Raw genomic sequence first — 20549 nt, 5'->3', positions numbered from 1 at the left:
CCCCAGCATGTACTTATTTCTTAAAAGGCAGAAACTCTCTCACTCTTCTCTATGCCTCCTATCACCTCCAGGGTCTAAACCTGGGCATGGAGAGTGTTATTTTTGAGTCAGATCATCCCGGATATGAATTTTGGCTGTGCCTCATACTGGCTGTGTGGAACTGGACATGTCCCTCAAACTCTCTTAGCCTTAGTTTTTTCCTCTGGAAATGGGGATAATCATAGTGTTGTTGTTAGATTTCAGTAAGATCATGCTTATGAATGCTTTTTACACGATAAACATTTGACAATTTCTAGCCCTTTATGGCCATTGTTATCAGTTATCTAAAAATAGGGGTATATCATCTGGAGTGGTACAAAGCAGCATAGGGGAGCAGGTCTATTATTATCAAACTGGGGGAAGGGACTTTTTGCAAGAGGGAGGTCTGTTCTTGAAGATTCCAGCATAATCAGCTCCTCTCCTGGATGTTCCCCTGCAGGTGTTGTGTTCCACTACCGGGCAGCTCAGGATCGCTATGCACTGACCTTTGCAGAGGCCCAGGAGGCCTGCCGTCTCAGCTCAGCCACCATTGCAGCCCCACGGCACCTGCAGGCTGCCTTTGAAGACGGCTTTGACAACTGTGATGCCGGATGGCTCTCTGACCGCACTGTTCGGTGAGGGGGTACATAGAGTTGGGACATGGAGTCCTAACCCCTGGGAAAGATGGTCATTGGGGGCCCCAGGTGCACACATTTGAGAGGGACCCCCCTCCTTGTCTTGTCAGGTATCCTATCACCCAGTCCCGTCCTGGTTGCTATGGTGACCGTAGCAGCCTTCCAGGGGTGAGGAGCTATGGGAGGCGCGACCCACGGGAACTCTACGATGTGTATTGCTTTGCCCGTGAGCTGGGGGGTAAGTCTGGGGCTGGCAGGACACCCCCACCCCCACTTCCCTGAACCCCCGTTACCTTCCCCACCCCCATGCCTCCCTAAGTCCTTGCCTAGCTCTCCTAAGTCTCATCCCTCTCTAAACCTGCAGCCAGAATCTGGGCTCACCCTTCTCTGAGCTTTCCTTCCCTCCCTGAGCCCCCCTCCTTCTCTGTGCTCCTTCCCTCTCTCTGAGACCCCATCCCTGCTCTGAACCTTTTTTCTTCCCTGGCCCAGCTCCCTCCTCCTACCCTCCTCTCCCTCTCTGAGCCCCCCACGCCAATCCCCTCCGTTTCTCTGAAGCCCAACACACTCAAGGGTCTGAGTTACCTTATTTGTAAAAAGAAGCTAAGGCCCTCTTCTTAGCACCGCTTGAGAAGTAAAGACGACGACCCGGCGGGGCGAGCCCATCTGCCATCACCCAAACCCGGCCGTCCTGGGGTTTAGAGTGGGACCCCCTTCCCGGGCTCCGGGGGAGGATCCCCCAGGCCCGCGTGACCTTCACCCGCGCCTTCCCGCAGGCGAGGTCTTCTATGTGGGCCCGGCCCGCCGCCTGACTCTGGCCGGCGCGCGTGCCCAGTGCCGCCGCCAGGGCGCCGCGCTAGCCTCGGTGGGACAGCTGCACTTGGCCTGGCACGAGGGCCTGGACCAGTGCGACCCGGGCTGGCTGGCCGACGGCAGCGTGCGCTACCCGATCCAGACGCCGCGCCGGCGCTGCGGGGGCCCAGCCCCGGGCGTGCGCACCGTCTACCGCTTCGCCAACCGCACCGGCTTCCCGGCGCCCGGAGCGCGCTTCGATGCCTACTGCTTCCGAGGTGCGTGTAAGGGCGCGCCCCGAGGTTGCAAGCCCAGGTCAAGGCCACGCCCCCGGGAATTTTGCTTTCTAGTGGAGGCGGAGCCCAGACGCGGGAGAAGATCCTTGGAAACAAGGTCTGCGATAAGCCACGCCCTCGGGGTAGGCCACGCCCCCAGTGCTGGCTTTTCCCTGCAGTCCCGCCCTGGGGGTAGGACCGCGGCCCGAGGCGGCCAAGCTGCCAGCGGGAAGTTCTGTTTAGAGAGTGGGGTGTATCTCTGGAGATCCCTGAAAGACACGCTCCTGGGTGGAGCATATTTTAGCTGGAGGCTTGTGCATAAATATCCCCTGGGGAGGAAGTGCTGCCTTGATTAACCATGGCCCCTGGACAGGGTCACACCTCCAGGGACTAGACTAGGGAAGACCCCAGTCCTTGGAATGGGACCAAAGCTTCAGAAGCTGCACACCTGACTTCAAGGACCCAAGTCCAATGTGCAAGGGGAAAAAATATACTTTGTAAGAAGGCAACGCTCATTAGGAGCTTCCCCCCCCGTTGGGCGGAGCCACAGCCCTGGTGTGATCTGTCCCCCAGGATAAGTGTCCACTGCCTGAGCTTTACCCAGGAGCCATGCTGTCTCTTGACCTTGACAGTGGGTCCTAGCTTGAACTGTGGGAGTGATAACTTCACACCTCCCTCTCTCAGTCTGGGGGATCCCAGAAACCACCCAGAGATTTCAGAGACAGAGGGGCGCAGAGAGAGATATACAGAAGGTCTGTGCTGCAGCATGTTGGAGTGGGGGTAGATTTCAGCCAGAACTTCCCAGCCAGCCCCTGGACCGAACACAACCTTTTTGGCTTTCTCTCATAGCTCATCACCCAACACCACATCAACATGGAGACCCAGAGACCCCCTCATCTGGGGATGAGGGGGAGATCCTGTCAGCAGAAGGGCCCCCAGCCCAAGAACTGGAGCCGAGCATTGGGGAGGAGATGGTCACCCCTGACTTCCAGGAGCCTCTAGTGTCCAGTGGGGAGGAAGAGCCTCTGATCTTGGCAGAGAAGCAGCAGTCTCGGGAGACCCCCAGCCCTGCCCCTGGAGGCTTCACGCTAGCCTCAAGGCCCTCCCTGGAGGCTGAAGAGGCATGGCTGAGCCCAGCGACCCCCAGCCCCAGCAGCCTTAGCACTGCAGTGGGCACACACACGGAGGCAACTCCAACTGGCCCCATACCCAGGAAGAGGGGACGCTTTAAAGGATTGAATGGGCGCCACTTCCAGCAGCAGGAACCCCAGCAAGGCCTGGAGATGGGGCTTGAGGCCGGCACCCAGCCCCCGACCCCAGAGGCTCCTGGGAATCACGTGGAGCCTCTGCTGGCCACCGGAGCCACAGATGCCTCAGGGACTAGCCGGAGCCAAAGCCCCTGGGCTGTGCTGACCAATGAGGTGGATATGCCTGAGGCTGGTGAGTGGGGTTCAAGGGGGAGGTGGGACCTGCCTGGGGATCTGAGGGGGCACAGGAAGAGGCTCCAAATCCCAGCTGGGTCCCCAGGCCCCACCAAGCCTCAGAAGCCCCCTCTTCCTTGGGCCTGGAGCCAAGGGCACTCAACAGAAGGAACTGCTGAGAGATAATTAGAATTACTCTTGTTGATATTGTTGCAGGTTCCCCTGGTGGCAGGAGCCCTCCAGAGTCCTGGCTGTGGCCCCCAACCGTGGTCCCACCTAGCATCCCAGGCCCCAGCAGGGTCCTTGGCCTGGAACTTGAGGAAGCCAAGGGCCCCAGTGTGAGGCCAGCCACTCCTGACCTGCCCTGGTCCCCCTCAGAGGGCACTGCCCTGGCACCCAGCCCCTCAGAGGGCCCCAGCTCTGCTTCCTGGGAGGTAGCTCCCATGGTCTCTTCCCCAGACCTCCCTGTCATGGCCATGCTTCGTGCCCCGAAACTGTGGCTTCAGCCACACCCTACACCCCTCCCCACGCAGGCCGACAGGGTCAAGGGGCATAGTGAGGCCATAGCCACCATCTCACCCTCTCCTGCCTCAGATACTGAGGTTATCCCCCAGGACCCCATCCATCCAGAGGTGCATTCCTTGTCCCTCTCCTCAGTCCCAACAGGACAGGGTAGAGAGGCCACATCCTCAACAGTCGGCAGCCACAGAGCGGGATATCCAATAGGTTTCTCGCAGACAGCCACAGACACACAAACTGGACCCAGTCCTGACTCTCCCAGGGCAGACTTTGGAGAAACTGGGGGGACCAGCCCTACTGGGCTCAGCAAAGCTGAGCTCCCCAGATCCACTCCACAAGCTTCTGTGGACAGGAATGTGGAAGATTTCGCCCCCACTGAAACAGCCATTGAGCCCCCAGGAGTGAGAGACATCTCGAGGTCTGACTCTCAGGCCACCATGGACGAGGCACAGGGCACGTGGCCCTCACTGCACAGTGAGGGGTTGGACTCTCTCCCCACATCTGCACCCTCGGGGGTCCCCAGAGTCTTCTTGATTCCTGGGGTCACCCCAAGTTTGGAACCTTGGGCTGCTATAAATGGAGAAGCCATGTTGGGGCCCACGGATTCCACAGCCAACCTGGATCCCAGTGATGTTGGTAGGATTTGGGAACCTGGATCCCATGTGGTTGAGGGAGCCGAAAGCCCCCCAACCTTGAGCCCTCAAATGGCTGTGAATTCGAGCATGGCAATGTCCCTCTCGTCCCCAGACCCAGGGGACAAGGTTGGGGTCCTGGCTGTGTCCACAATGACCTCCTCAAGCTCCCAACCCCATCCAGGGCCAGAGGGCCAGGTGGTGACCCAGGGAACACTGGGAGACTTGGCCCCTTCACATGAGGGTAGTCCCCCAGGGGAGCCTGGTTTTCCTCCTTGGACACCGAAAGCAGCTGGCATGGACAAGCCTGTCTCAGTTTCCTCAGGAGAGCCTACAATGCCAGGGGACACCCCCAGCACCCATCCGCCTGCCTCCCTGGACCCAGAGGAGTTTGAGCTGGAGGTCCTGGCAGGGAGCCCAGATGTGGAGGGCTTCTGGGAGGAGACAGCAAGTGGAGAAGAGCCGACCCTACCAGGGATCCCTGGAAACAGGAGTGCAGAGGAGGGTGAGTTCAAAGCTTGTGACCTCCTCCACTGTGGCCAGGGCTTGGGGAAAAGGGGCTGGGGAGCCCAGAGCTGGAAGGAAGGGTTATACACAGGGGCCCAGGAAGGTTTTTAACAGGGGAATGATGTTGGAGCTCATCAGGCAGAGTTGAATTGCAGAAAGGGTGTTCCTGGAAGAGGTACCAGCTGAGTAAAGGCCAGGAGGTGAAGTTGCACCATTGTTTTGATGCACAATGAGTAATGGGGGAATAACGAGGCATTGGATGGAGTTTAACTTGGGAGATGATTCCAGTCAACAGATCATGCTCGTGTCCACTCTGAGCCAGACAGTGCTGTGAGATACTGGGGTCTGGCCTTCAGTGATGCCTCAGTCCGGAAGACACCCCGGGGTGGGGCTGGAGGGAGGAGGCATGGCAGGGAGGGCTTTTTGGTCAAGTGGGAATTGCAAGTAGACCTCCAGGGAAAGTGGGTACTGGGAAGAGGCAGAAGGGGTGGGCATCACCCCCATTTTGTAGAGAGCAAAATAAGGCTTAGGGGAAGCATGACTGCCTCCTACTCAGTGGCCACACTTCAAGCAGAGCCCAAGTCTGTGGAACTCTTAACTGTTCTATGTCCAGAGGAGTTCCGAGAAAGCCGAATGCCCTATTCTCCTGGGGCCAGCTCAGCCTGCAAATTCTGGCTTTTTTTCCTCCCCTTTGGCCAACTGAGCCTTAAAAAAAAAAAGAAGAAGAAGAAGAAGAAGCAGCTAATTAAAAGACACTTTTTCTGAGTTCCAAAACACTCTTATTAACACAATTGGTTTTACAGTTGCTCCTTTTTTCGAAGGCTAAGTGTCTTGGCACTGCAAATAGCGGATGCAGCGTTTCATTGCCCATCCTGTCACTCTGGGCTGTGTCTAGGACTGCTCCTCTTTTCTCAGATGCCCAGGAGGCAAGTGGACTCTGGGCAGAGGCGTGAGCATCAATAAAGGCTAATGCTTATTGGTACCTGCTGTACGCTTGGCTTGTTTTGAGCACTTTACTGGAATCAACTTAGTTAATCCTTAAAATGTCCTGGTGGAAGAAGTTCTAGCAAGAGTAGAGAGACTGAGGCATGGGAAAGTCAGGTGACTTGAGCAGAATCATATAGCTGAGGAGTGTAGATGATAAGATTTGAATCCAGGCCATGTGACAACAGTGTGTCTCCAACACTAGGTAGTACTTGTTTCATTGCTATAAAACCAAACAAACACCTAAGGTCCTGGGGAGGGGGTGAGCTCACCCAGGCAAGGAGCAGAAAAGAGAATGGTGGTGGGGGATGGGCAGAGGGAAGGAGGCTCAAAGCTAAAGGAGCTAGAGAAGGGGTGATCAGAGAGGTGGGAGGGAAAACCATGTATAAGGGGGTGCTAAGGAAATGCTTTGGGTGGAGCCCCCAAGACCACAGCTGGATCTATCTTGGATTCTGCTGGTTTCTTGGCTCCAGACTGAAGCCAGTGGCAGCTTGGGTGGAGGGAGGCAGCCAACGCTGGGGGAGACCCAAGCGCCTACCCACCCGCCCCGCTTGTAGCAGAAATGCTAATGAAGCCAAAAATAAAAGCAGCACCAGTGAGCGACTGAGTCACCGCCAGCCCGTGGGTAGGTGTCGGCAGCTCAGGGCACCTGGTAGGGCTCACGCGTCCCGGCGCCCGGCAGCCCCATGCGTGTGCACACACGTGCTGGGGTGGCACCAGGGACAGATACAGCCAGCCACAGGCCCCTCTGGCCATCCATGGGGGCACCTGCCATCACCCCACGGACAGGCGTCAGCCACTACAGGAGGGCCAGCAGCTTTCATTCAATTAACAAGCAATTACTGAATGCCTGCTGTGTTTCAGGCCCCATCTTGAGACCAAGTCCCTTGTCCTCTGGAAGCTGACATTCTAGCACTTTGCCAATGATGGAAATGTTCTGGAGCAATGCTGTCTAATATGGTAGCAACCAGCCACGTGTGGTTACTGAGTCCTTAACATGGTTCATGTGACTGAGAAACTGCCTTTTTACTTTTATTCCATTTTAATTTAAACTTAAATAACTATATGTAGCTGCCATGTGGAACATCACTGCTCTGGGGAAAGGCACCAACAAATAATGATAAATCTAGTAAATAAGAAATTATATTGGAAATCAGAAAGTGACATGGGGCAAAGAGAAAAGTAAAGGGTGGGGGATGCCAGTGGGCATTTTCTAGCTGTGACAGGGGGTCAGAAAGGCCTCTCTAGCCAGATGAAATTTGAGCAAACCAGCGGAGGTGAGGGAAGAGCCATGGGGAGATCTAGGGGAAGAGCATTCCAGGCAGAGGAAGTAGCCTGTACCAGGACACTGAGGCAGAACCCGTGCCTGGCATGTTGTAGGAACGGCAAAGCCAGTGTGGCTGGAGCAGAATGAGCCAGGGGAAGAGAGGAGGAGGTAGGGCAAGGAGATGTTAGGAAAAATTCCACAGGGCCCCGTGGGTTGCAGTAAGGCTTTTCCTCATAGGGTAATGGGGAGCCATAGAGGGACCTAAGCAGAGGAGGGACATGACCTGATTCAGGTTTACATAGGCTATCTCTGGCGGCTTTTGGGGAAAACAGCCTGTGGAGGGTGACAGCAGAGATCACACCTGTGGGTGTGAGAGAGGAAGCAACTGCTTATCACCATTTCAATTTCTTATGAGTCCCTGGACTAGGCAAAAACAGAAACAAGTTCTAGGTTATAGGGGCCAGAGAGAGGGCCTTTTTTTTTTTTTTTAAGATTTTCTTTATTTATTCATGAGAGACACAGAGAATGAGAGGCAGAGACACAGGGAGAGGGAGATGCAGGCTCCCTGCAGTAAGCCTGATGCAGGACTCAATCCCGGGACCCCAGGATCACGACCTGAGCCAAAGGCAGATGCTCAAACACTAAGCCACCCAAGTGCCCCGAGAGAGGGCCTTTAACTGAGCCTCCAGAGCTTTGGAGGGCAGTCTTGGTTCTTGTACTGTTCTGCTGTGTTAATTTAAGCCAGGCCCTGCTCTTCTCTGGGCGACGGGTCTAGTGTCTGTGCAGTGGAAGATGAGATACTGTCCTGACAAGGGATAGGGGTGGCCTGGGATAGGATGAGAATTCTTGCTCTTCCTCTCCCAGGCCCCAGGGTGGAGACCACCCACAAAGGCATCTGGCCTCTGAGAGGGGAGAGGCAGAAGGAGACTCAGCTGCCTCCCAGGAAAACCCAGCTGATGGGGGTAATTATGGAGGAGGGAGACAAGGACACATATTCCTAATGCTCCCTGAGTGTCAAGTCCATACTGAGCAATGCTGAGACCCCTTAAGATGCCTCAAATTGATATAGACAGAGCCAGACAGGGCATTATGGTCAGAACTGGGAAAGAGATGAACTGTTTTTATTTCTATCTGGTAGATGAGACAACTGAAATTCAGAGATGTAATTTGTCCAGGGTCCCTAGTGAGTGGCAGAGCCAGGGATTGAACTAACCTCTCTGATTCCAGAGCCCATGGTTATAACTACTATCATCTACCACCTGTCCATACTGTAACCACTGAGACTGCATCAAAAAAGATTGAGCCACGAGAATGAGGGAGGTGATGATTCCCACTATTGCTAGTGATGCTCATACCCCACTTGGGACCTTATGTCCACCTCTGTGCTCCAAACTGTGGGAAGTACAATGACCATCAGGGCATGTCCAGAAGAAAGGGACAAGTCAGGGAGGCTCTTAAACCCACATTCCAAGAGACTTCCAAAAAGAAGCTTCAGGAAACCCATTCCAGTTCAGTTTGCATACGCCGAGTGGTCTATAGCTGCTCTGGACAGTTCCTGAGGGAAGCAAGATCCTCATCACAGGAGCATGCAAGAGGAAATTGGTAGCTGCCTGTGAGAAGTTATAGAGGGGACTCCACGGAGAGGGTTTTGGGAGTCTTAGGTCTGGATTCTGGGAAGGCAGACAACATGGTGGCCTACTTCCTCTCCACACTGCCTGTCCATTCTGCAGCCCCCTTGGATCCATGCGAGAACAACCCTTGCCTGCATGGCGGTACCTGTAAAGCCAATGGCACCATGTATGGCTGTAGCTGTGACCAGGGCTTCACCGGGGAGAACTGTGAGATCGGTGAGTGCCCCACATTCGGAATCTGAACCTAGACTTGTTTGAACCAGAGCCCTGGGGTCTACCCTAGCGGACATTCCCATGAGGATTCAGGGATCACAAAATGCTGGCTTCAGATGCTCCCTTCCCCTCTCCCTCTCCTTGGATCCAGTAAATCGGTCTCAATTAGCTGAACCAGCACCAAGCAGCTGGGGATCAAGGTTCAGGTGTGCTGCCTCCCATTACTACCAGGCAAGGATTAGAGGGGAAGATGAATGATAAGGCTCAGACTCCTCCCAAATCCAAGGGGGCTCTTCCTAGCCCCCAAAACCCCAACACAGGAAGCATGACAAATTATGAAATTTTAACTTAAGTATAAATGATATCAATCTTGAGCTCTGCACATTATTTCATTGATTTCCCAACCACACTACTAATTATAGAATTATAACAATAAATATAAGCAGTATAATTTATTGAGCTCTTCTTTTGACCCTCCACTTACAACCACCCTTGAAAAGGTGCTATTTTTATCATCACTTGGCAAAAATTAAAATGAGTCCCAGGGAGGGGAAGTGACTTGCCCAAGTCACACATACTTCAGGCACTGCCTACACAGGAATTGGTAGGAGAGCTCAAATGATATCTAGCTCCACCTACAAACAGCTGCATGCCTCTGTGCAAGTCCTTGCGGGTGCTCTGGAACTCAGTTTCCCTAAGTTCCACATTCTGAAAAGACCCTCCATCTTCGACATTCTGTGAGTCTGCTTGCCAGAGTATAACCTTCAGTGTTCTGAAGTCCAATGGAACATTCCACACACTGGCTCTCAGCTGGCCCAGTGGCATCTGCTCTCATTAATGCTAATTCATGTTAATTGTGTGAGGTTCCATCCCCTTGACCTCCAGAGTCATTGGGCCATCTGTGCAGACCACTGTTGCTTCACTCAAGTCCAGGATGGATGGTAGGATCATGACCTCATCTTCTGCCTGGTTCCTTATGGGGACTGGGAACCAAGGGGAGGCTGACCTCTGACTCAGTCCCATCCCACCCTCCCCAGATATTGATGACTGTGTCTCCAGCCCCTGTGAAAATGGAGGCACCTGCATTGACGAGGTCAACACATTCGTCTGTCTTTGCCTCCCCAGCTATGGGGGCAGCCTCTGCGAGAAAGGTGAGTCTGCCAAGACCCTAGAAATAGCACCAAGAGTGGGGTGGGCTGCTGGGCTGCATGTGTCCCTCACATGCTTCTATTTCTGTGGCCATGAGTTGAACAGATGATAAATTGTTGTTTTGGGATAAAACTCACAGGATATAGACTTATCCTTTATAAAGTGTACAGTTCAATGGCATCCAGTACATTCATGGTGTTGTACAACCTCTCCCTATTCCCAAGACGTTTTCATCACCCTGATAGGGAATCTTGTATCCATGAGCAGTCACTCCCCATCCACCTCCTTCAGCCCCTGGCAGCCACTTGTCTACTTTCTGTCTATGGATTTGCCTGTTCTGGACATTTCATATCCATGGAATCCTGCACTACATGTCATTTGGTGTCTGCTTTCTTTCACTCAGACTGATGTTTTCCAGATTTATCTATATTGTTGTGTGAATCAGTGCTCTGTTCCTTTTTTATGGCTGGATAATATTCCATTGTAGGGATAGACCACATTCTCTTTATCCATTCATCACTTGGTGGATGTTTGGGTTGTGTCCCCCTTTGTGGTTAATGTGAAGAGTGCTACTGTGAACATTCGATATAAGTTTTTGTTTGGACACTAGATTCCTTTCTTCTCATCCCATTCTTTTTGTTTATACCTGGCTGAAATGGCTGGGCCACATGGCAGTTCTGTGTTTAACATTTGGAGGGACTGCTAGACTGTTTCCCACAGTGACTGCACCATATGACATTCCCACTGGCAATGTACAAGGGTTCCAGTTTTTCCACGTCCTCACCAACACTTGTTATTTTCCTTTAAATTTTTTTTTTTTAATTTTAGCCATCCTAGTGGGTGTGCAGTGGTGTCCCATTGTGGCTCTGATTTGCGGCGTTTCCCAATGACTAAGAATGTTGAGCATCTTTTCATGTGTTTATTGACCATTTGCGTAGCTTTTTGGGACAAATGTCTACTCGATTGAGCCTTTTGCCAGGAGAGAAATTTTAGGTAGTCCTGAAGCCCATTTTCTGAGTTCCCAGATCCATACAGAGAGTACAGCCAGATCAAAGAAGGAGACTTTCAGAGTTGGGATGAGAGGGGTGGGTGTAATGGTCTCCAGTAGAATCACTTCCTGCAGCAGAGAAATATGGGAGAGGGGAGGTGACTGAGGTAGGGAAGAGGCTCAGGGGGATGGGGACAGGAAAAGGGGTGATCTGGCCCCACAAGGACCTTGGGTTTGGCCCTGTCTATGGTGCACTTGCTCATGGCCAGCGGGGTAGGGCGTGGCCCAAGGCCAGTCTCCCTCATACTCCCATCCCCCCTCTCAGACACAGAGGGCTGTGACCATGGCTGGCACAAGTTCCAGGGCCACTGCTACCGCTATTTTGCCCATCGACGGGCATGGGAGGACGCCGAGAGGGACTGCCGCCGCCGAGCTGGCCACCTGACCAGCATCCACTCGCCTGAGGAGCACAGCTTCATTAACAGTAGGGACTTTGGGGTGGGAGGGTCCCTTTGCCAGGGCATCCTCTAGGGTCCTGAAGACACTACCTTTCTGAAGCTGTGTTCATTAATGCAAGCCCTGACCACTTTAATTCATGTGTCCATTTATTCACTTATTATTTCACAGATTCACTTCATTCATTAAGTCACCAAATATTTACTGAGTATCTGCTATGTGCCAGGCACCATTCCAGGTGCTGGGACACAGCAGTGAGTGAGACACAGATTGTCCTGTCCTCAGGGATTGGCATTCTTATATGGGGGCTATAGGCGAACAAGTAAATATCTAATTAAATAAGTCTATACTGTAATTTAGCTGGTCCTAAGTGCACTGATGACAAATAAAACAGAGCCAGGGGAAAGAGGGCAATGAAGAGGCATCTGTGAAGTGGGGGATGAAATGAGGATGGAGCTCTGCAAGAAATCTAGAAAAACCGTATTGCATCAATTAAATCTGGCATTTATTGATTTATTCATTATCCCCGTGCCATTTGTTCATCCATCCAATTATTCACATTTCCCCCATCCCATCCCCTGGTAATTCTTTCATTTGTTAATTCCCTGGTTCCCTCATTGTTGTTGTTGTTGTTGTTTTCTACCCTGAATGTAATCAAACACATGCTTATCCTCAGTGACACTCAGTGACTAACTCCCTCACTCAGCCACCTGCCTGCCCTGTCCAGCCCTGCCTGCTGGCTCTCCTATCCCTTACTCCCGTTTCTGCAAAGATCTGACGCATCTCTGTTTTTTCCTTCCTCTGGCTGTTTGCTTAATCCACAAATCCTGGCAAGACTGGGGCCTAATTCCAGCCTTTTTCATGCCTCCTCCCCGACCCCCACTCTCATCTGTGTGGGAATCGAGGAGACCAAGGGCTTCCGGCCCACACAGAGGCTGTGGGAGGGGCTGGGGTCCTCCTTTCCCACACTTTCCACCACTCCTCCAGCCCATACCCGAGGCTGGGGAGGGGTCGGAACTCCGTTCTCAGGATGCCCCCACCTCGCAGGCTTTGGGCGTGAAAACACCTGGATCGGCCTGAATGACAGGATCGTGGAGAGGGATTTCCAGTGGACGGACAACACAGGGCTGGTGAGTGCCAGAAGCCAGGCTTGGGTCTCCCTAGAATGGTGGGATGTGTATGAGCCTCGTGGGCTCTGTGCTTTGGCCTGATTTTACCCTCTTGTGCAAATCAACCACAGGTCCTTGTGGCTCTGAGATTCTGGAGTTGGCAGAGGAGCTTCAGCAAAGCCCCAGATGGCCCTTGACTTTCCAGGCCTTTAAACACTTGGCCCACCCAGTGGCTGAAATTATAGACCTAGGACCAGGACCTGAAGCCTCCTCTTGCTCACTGTCATGCCCTCCAGCCGTAGACTCCAAGATATTCCCACTTCCTGCCGTCTCCTTTATCACCTCACTAGGACCTCTGCAGTAGCCTCCCAGCCCCCTCCACAACACATGCACTTGCTACCTACATTCCTGCCCCTCCACCTGGCAGCCATGGGAACCTTATTTAAAAAATTGTGGTGAAATTTACATAACATAAAAATAATTCTAAAGTTTTCTTTTAAAAATTTTTTATTTAAGTAATCTCTACAGCCAACACAGGACTTGAACTCACGATCCTGAGAACAAGCATCCCACTCTCTTCTGAGTCAGCCAGGCACCCCAAAATTAATCATTTTAAAATGTGTAATTCAAAAAGAAAAAATAAATAAAAAAATAAAATGTGTAATTCAGTGGCATTTAGTACCTTCACAATGTTGTGCAACTGTCACCTCAGTCTAGTTACAGAATATTTTCATCACCCCAAAAGGAAAACCTATATATACGGAGACCTTCTAAAAATCATACATCAAAAACAAATTAATTAAAAAAAATAAAAATAAAAATCATACATCAGATCAGGATTCTCCCTGCTTTGAGTCCTCTCAGACTCCCTATTGTTCTCAAGATAAAAATCCACCTCGTCCTGCTGTGGAGAACAGTCTGGCAGTCCCTTAAAAAGGTAAAGTCGAGCAGAATTGCCACATGACCCAGAAACTTCGCTCCTAGGTAGATACCCCAAAGAAGTGTAAGCAGGTACTCAAACAGGTATTTGTACATTCATGTCCATAGCACTCCAACTCACAACAGCCACAAGGTAGAAACAACCCAAATGTCCATCAGCGAGGATCCCTGGGTGGCTCAGCGTTTTGGCGCTTGCCTTTGGTCCAGGGCGCGATCCTGGAGTCCCGGGATCAAGTCCCACATGGGGCTCCCGGCATGGAGCCTGCTTCTCCCTCTGCCTGTGTCTCTGCCTCTCTCTCTCTCTATGTCTATCATGAATAAATAAAAAATAAATCTTAAAAAAATAAAACAAAAACAAATGTCCATCAGCAAATGAATGGAGAAACAAAATGTGGTCCATCCACATGAGGAACACTATTCAGATAAAAAGCTGATATGTGCTACCATGTGCATGAAACTTGAAAACATTGTGCTCAGTGAAAAAAAGCCAGAGATAAAAGGGCACATGTTGTATGATGTATGATTCCATTTACGTGAAATATCTAAAATAGGCAAATTCGTAGAGACAGAACGTAGATCCGTGGTGGCTTGGGGGCAGGCCAGAATGGGGAGTGATTGCTAATGGGGACAGGATTTCTGTTTGAAAGGATGAAAAAGTACTGGGGATAGACAGTGGTGATAGTTGTACAGTGTTGTGAATTGTATTTATGCCAATGAACTAGACACTTAAAAATGGTTAAAATGGTAAATTTTCTGTTACAGGTATTATACCCCAGTTTAAAAGAATCCATCTGTTCTACTGCAAGAACTGGCCCTTGCCCACTCACTGACCACACTGCAACTCAGTCTAGCAACTCTGACCCCACTGGCCTCTGTTCTGTTCCTCAAACAGGATGAGCACTGTCCTGCCTCTGGGCCTTTGCACTAGCTGTGCCCTCTGCTTGGAATTCTCTTCCCTACCCGCATCGTTTCTACCCTTGGGTCTTCAGCTATCCCCTTGCCTCCTCAGGGAATCCCTCCTGGACCTTTGTTCAACTATTTGTGTAACAGTGACCCATGTGGAAAATAGCCTATCAGGGAGAAAGGAAGAAGGTAGGAGGGCTAAAGGAGAGGTGACGCAATGCAGTGGAGGCCACTGTCAGACAGAATGGTGACCACTGTGGAGATGGAAACACTGAGTCCTTAAAGTTTGAGTGGTCTGGCCAGGGGAGTCCTGCAGTAGGCAGTGACAAAGCCTGAGCCCCCCTGTTTCCCATTCCTGCAGCAATATGAGAACTGGCGGGAGAATCAGCCTGACAATTTCTTCGCGGGTGGGGAGGACTGTGTGGTGATGGTTGCACATGAGAGCGGCCGTTGGAACGATGTTCCCTGCAACTACAACCTCCCGTATGTCTGTAAGAAGGGGACAGGTATGCTGTTGCTCTCTCTCCTCCAACTCCCCTCCAACTCCCCTCCTGCTTCTCACATGCACTGCTTTGTTGTTTCATTTAAGTTTGTAAATATAAGTCAGCCCTGCCCAGTTTTCACTACAGTGCTGTGTGAGAGTGCCTGTTTTTTCCCACTTTTGCCAACTCTATGTGTTCTCCAACTTTTTGTTCTTTGTTCATCTAAGTGGGGAAAAAATAGTATCTACTTGTTTTAGTAGTTTGCATGTCTTTAAGGATGAGAATAACCAACTGTTCATACGTCGATAAGCTGTTTGTATGCCTTTATTTTCCTGTGACCTGCTAGTTCATCTCCTTTGCATAACTTTTTTTTTAAGATTTTATTTATTTATTCATAGAGACAGACAGAGAGAGAGAGAGAGAGGCAGAGACACAGGCAGAGGGAGAAACAGGCTCCACTCAGGGAGCCCGACGTGGGACTCAATCCCGGGTCCCCACGATCACACCCTGGGCTGCAGGCGGTGCTAAACTGCTGTGTCACCAGGGCTGCCCTCCTTTGTATAACTTTCTATAGGCTTGTTGGTCTTACTGATTTGTAAGAGCTATTTACATATTAAGGGAACCCATATATGCATCTTCATGTCTACCTTTCTCTCATATTTTTGTTTATTTTTACTTATGTTTCTTTGCCAGTTTTCACATCCTTTCTTTTCACTTGTTCAGATTTATTCTTGACTCCCATCTCCTTCATTGCCATCATGTATAAGAATTGAAGAGGGGATCCTTAGATGGCTCAGCAGTTTAGCGCCTGCCTTCGGCCCAGGGTATGATCCTGGGGTCCCGGGATTGAGTCCCACATCAGGCTCCCTGCAAGGAGCCTGTTTCTCCCTCTGCCTATGTCTCTCTCTCTCTCTCTCTCTCTCTCATGAATAAATAAGTAAAATCTTAAAAAAAAAAAAAGAAGAAGAAGAAGAATTGAAGAGAGTGGGATGTATCTAGGAGGTTTCTGCCCCTAAGGAGCTCTTGGTTTGGGTAAAGGAGAGAGACACAGTCACTTCTAGACATGTGAGGCCACAGCTGGGCAAAGGGCAGGACCTGCTGAGGGATGTATTAGTCCCAAAAAGAGAGGAAACCAGTTCAGCCCCAGATGTGGCCACTTCCCTAACTTCTGCTTCCTCTGTCTCCAGTGCTGTGTGGCCCCCCTCCAGCAGTGCAGAATGCCTCACCCATTGGTGCTCGCAAGACCAAGTATAATGTCCATGCTACTGTACGATACCAGTGTGATGAAGGATTTACCCAACACCATGTGGCCATCATCCGATGCCGGAGCAATGGCAAGTGGGACCAGCCCCAGATTGTCTGCACCAAACGTAAGTGGTTGTCCCGAGACACCTCAACACAGATTGCCAGCTATTTGTAGTCTCCAATTAGAATATCTTATTACTACACATTTTGATCTGACTAAATGTATCCCTGATACTACAGCCTTGCAGATAACTGAGAACTTACCAGTCTGCCCGGTGCTTCCTTCATTTCTCCTCCCCCTGAAAAGGGTCACTGCATCAGGCCACCTGCCTCTCATTCCTTTTGCCACTTGCTTGTCCTCCCTTATTTCCCTGCAGCCAGACGATCCCATCGGATGCGGCGTCACCATCACCACCACCAGCACCATCACCAGCATCACCACCACAAATCACGCAAGGAGCGTAGAAAACACAAGAAACACCCAGTAGAGGACTGGGAGAAGGAAGAAGGGAATTTCTGCTGAAGAACCAGGCAAAAGGAAGCACAACCCCCTTCCCACACCTTCTCTGGAGCCTTCACCTGGGGAGACAGAACCCAGAGAAAAACAAAAGGGTCTGGAAGCCCCCTGAGCCCCAAACCACATCCCCCATCCATAACCCTTTGTAAAAAGCTCCTCTCTCCTCTTTCTTATATACACAAGGTCCTCTTGGCAGGCATAGCCATGTGTCTGAAAAGTCAGTTCTAGTCAGGCTGAACTCTGGGAGCATCTCCCAGTGAAGGGAAAGCACAATTGGCAAAGATCATTCTTTGCACTGGTTAAGACTTTTGTTGGCACAGCTGATCACCAATTGTTGAAATAAGGCTTTGATGAGGGTGCAAGAGTGCATGCTTGGATTCACACTAAGGAATTGCTTATCACACCAGAAATTCAGGCTTAGTAAACCAACAGATGTCCTAAATGCAGGCTGAAGCTTTTAGTTAAGGTCGTTGGTTTTGGGAGTTGAAAATTACATGGAAGCACACCGCTTGAACATGACAGCTGCTGTTCCTTCACCCTGGACTTCAGCCCAAGTTCCGTCTTTGGTCTTGGTGGATAGACGGAGTGTGGAACTCCTATGTACTGAATTTTAGGAATGTTTTAGAACAACCTCCTTCTGTGCCCTCAGAGTTAGGGATCAGAGTAGTCAGAGCAATATATGGGCAATGGAGGGAAGGTGTATTGCTTACCCTCCCAGGTCCTAGTCCAGTGCTGAGATTTGGTGGTTCTGTATGTGTGGTGAGTCTCTCTCACACACACAGATGAGAGGATGTTTAGGGCTGGATGAGCCCAGATTACTTCCCCCTCCATCTCTCAGGGAGACAAAGAACCTCCTTCCTGGACCAAGGAGGTGCCAAGTTTTCTAGCTCAGTACTCATCCCCATCCCTCAAAGAGACGTTGGTAGTGCCCCTGCCCTGGGTCCCACTCCTACTCCTGCCCCATCCCCGTCTCCATTCATTGCCTGGCGGACTAGAAACGCTTAAAACTTGAAGTAGTGACATCGACCTGCGGTCATGTTGTAGAGAAATGCACAGTGTTAAATCCGAAACACACACACACACACACACACACATTTTTCTCTCATCATTTTTTAAAAATCTTTTAAATGGGAAAGAACTGACTAAATCTCTTCCCCCAAATCTGCAACCTGTAAAAGAACTTTCCAAGCCAAAGGCTGGGATTCAGCTCCCTGATCTCTGGCAGGAAAAACCCACAGCTTATCCTCCATGTTTTGTCCACTCTCATCTCCTCTACTCTGGGCAAAATCTGTGGATTTGTGTTAAAAACTACAATGAGGAATGGCCCTCTGCATGATAGAAAAATAAACAAACATGTGGTCCCAGGGTTCAGTAGAAAAGGAAATGTGTTCATTGAGTCTATATTCCTCCTGGGAAGTAATAATAGTTGACAACTATGGAGTCTATACTGTGCTAGGGATTCACACACTATCTCCTTGAATCTTCTCAATAGCCCAGTGATTTTGGAATCATTACTTCCCCATTTTACACATAGCAAAACTGAGGCTCAGATAAGAGAAAGGCACTGGTTCGAAGTCACAGCCAAGACAGGAGCAAGGATTTGGTCCTGCCTCTGTGACTTCAAACGTTGCTCTTTACTTTGGGGGAAGGGGTTGAAACATAATGGCACTCTCTCACGTACACAGGCAGTTTAGGAAAGGATTGAGAAGTGCAAACTAGACCCATATGCTTGACCATGGTCATCAGTCTTCCCTGCTATAGACATTATCCACTGCTCCACCTTATAGTTATAGAGTAAGCCCAGGGATGTACATTTGTCTTCTTGCTTTGATAATTTCTTTTGATTTAAAAAATATAATAACATATCTTCAGTAATTCATGTCATAAAATAATTTTCCTTTGGGGGTGGTGCTGGGGATGCAACTTTTTTGGGGGGAGTGGTCTTGGTTTATGCTCCCTGCCCTTGGCTCCCTTAGTCCCTTACTCTGCCTCCACCCCAGCTCCATGGTGGGAGGGGCTCTGGTCTTTTCTAAAGTGGGTGGTTTGTCTTTTAGTCTTTCCCTTTGGGATGTGCGTGTGTGTTTGCGTGTGCCGCGTGTGTGGCATGCGTGTGAGTGTGTGTGCGTGTGAACAGCTTCGGGTTCTGCTGGTTTTGCTGTGAGCTGCAGTGTTCTGTGGGTCTGTGGTATCTGACACTGTGGACATTAATGTACTTCTTGGACATTTTAATAAAATTTTTTAACAGTTCAACCTGCCTATCGCCTCCTGCAACCTTTCTTCATTCACTCAGCAAGTCCTTACTTAGCAAGTATTATGAGCTGTGTACTGTGCTGAGTGCTGGGATGATAATGGTGAGCAAGGCAGACTTGGCCACTGGGAGGTGGTCAAGGAAGGCTTCCTAGAAGAAGTGGATGGAATCTAAAGGAGTAATGTTAACTAGATGAGGAGAGAAAGAAAGGAAGACAGTTTTAGGCAACGGGAAGAGCAAAGGCAAACGTTCTCTTGCAGAAAGGGCATGGGTTATTTGGGAAACAGCAAGGAATATGTATGGGCTGGAGCAGAGTGATAGAGGTAGATAGTGGAAGGAAATTTGGGTCAGAGATGCAGAGGATGGACCATTATGGGCCATAGAGGCTGCAGTGAGGAATTTAGGCTTTATTTAAAAAGCAATGGTGGCAAAAACAAAACAAAAAGGAAAACAAAGTCAAAAGATAAATGCCAAGCTTGGGAACAAATTTTCAAATCAGAAATAGAGGACTTGTCTTAATATATAAAGAACTCCTACAGGGATGCCTAGGTGGCTCATTTGGTTAAGCGTCTGCCTTCAGCTGAGTCGTGATCCTGAGGTCCTGAGTTTGAGCCCCACATTGGGCTCCCTGCTCAGTGGGGAGCTTACTTTTTTCTCTCCCTCTGCCACTTCCCCGTTTGTGCTTTCTCTCTCTCTTTCTCTTTCTGTCAAATAAAATCTTAAAAAAAAAAAGAATTCCTACAAACTAATAGGAAAAAAGACTAATAATCTATAGCCAAATAGGCAAAGTACATGAATAAAAAGTTGACAGAAAAGAAAATACAGAGGCTCTTAAACTACAACATATACTCAACAACATAATACACATTTTGCAGAACACCAGGATGAACAAAGAGCCTATTTAAAAAGAGAATCAAATACATCTAACAAGAGAGGGAACTTGCCATTCATCAGTGATGACAACATACCCAAACCGCAAATGATTTATGGCTTCCTCAACCACCTGCATCTAAGGTCAAAGTAGAGGATGTTTGTTCAGCCTCACACATAAAAAGAGAATTGCAAGTGACAACCACAATGAGATACCATTTTTTTTCTTCTGGCCACGTCGGAGGCTGGCCGTGCACCCTCGTGTAGAGCCCCAGCACCCGGATGGTGGACCTTTTTTTTTTTTTTTTTTTTTAAGATTTATCTATTTATTCATGATAAGGCAGAGACACAGGCAGAGGGAGAAGCAGGTTCCATGCAGGGATCCCGACGTGGGACTTGATTCCGGGTCCCCAGGATCATGCCCTAGGCTACAGGCAGGCGCCAAACCGCTGAGCCACCCGGGGGATCCCCCATTTTTTTTTAACCTATTGTGTTGGCTAAGGTAAAAAGTGATAACACACTATGCTGATTAGGAGGTGCGGAAAGAGGCAGGTATATCTATTATTGGTCGGGGTATAAATTGGCCCCATCTTTAAAAAGAGATGGAGATCGCTATCAAAATGGGAAGTTTGACTCCTTGATTAAACAACTCCTGATGTCATCCTCCAGTTATACCTGGACTTGTGTAAGATGATGTGGGTACTTATTATTAACAGCAAAATAGGGGAATCTAAATGCCTGCCATGAGAAGA

General features: G+C 50.0%; 1 protein-coding gene across 1 annotated transcript; it reads left to right on the top strand.

Moving 5' to 3' along the window:
• Positions 1-478: 478 nt before the first annotated feature.
• On the top strand, positions 479-18929 carry LOC140629857 (neurocan core protein-like; the record flags this gene model as incomplete). The annotated part of the gene is made up of 12 exons (XM_072819360.1): positions 479-653; positions 764-891; positions 1427-1720; positions 2567-3157; positions 3355-4794; positions 8778-8894; positions 9929-10042; positions 11354-11512; positions 12532-12614; positions 14797-14941; positions 16105-16287; positions 16540-18929. Coding segments are annotated over 12 exons (3575 nt in total), but the record flags the coding sequence as incomplete, so codon positions are not given.
• Positions 18930-20549: the final 1620 nt, after the last annotated feature.

Source organism: Canis lupus, unplaced genomic scaffold (genome assembly GCF_048164855.1).
Source record: "Canis lupus baileyi unplaced genomic scaffold, mCanLup2.hap1 Scaffold_283, whole genome shotgun sequence".
NCBI classification, from domain to species: domain Eukaryota; kingdom Metazoa; phylum Chordata; class Mammalia; order Carnivora; family Canidae; genus Canis; species Canis lupus.
This window is presented reverse-complemented; position numbering and strand designations above follow the sequence as displayed.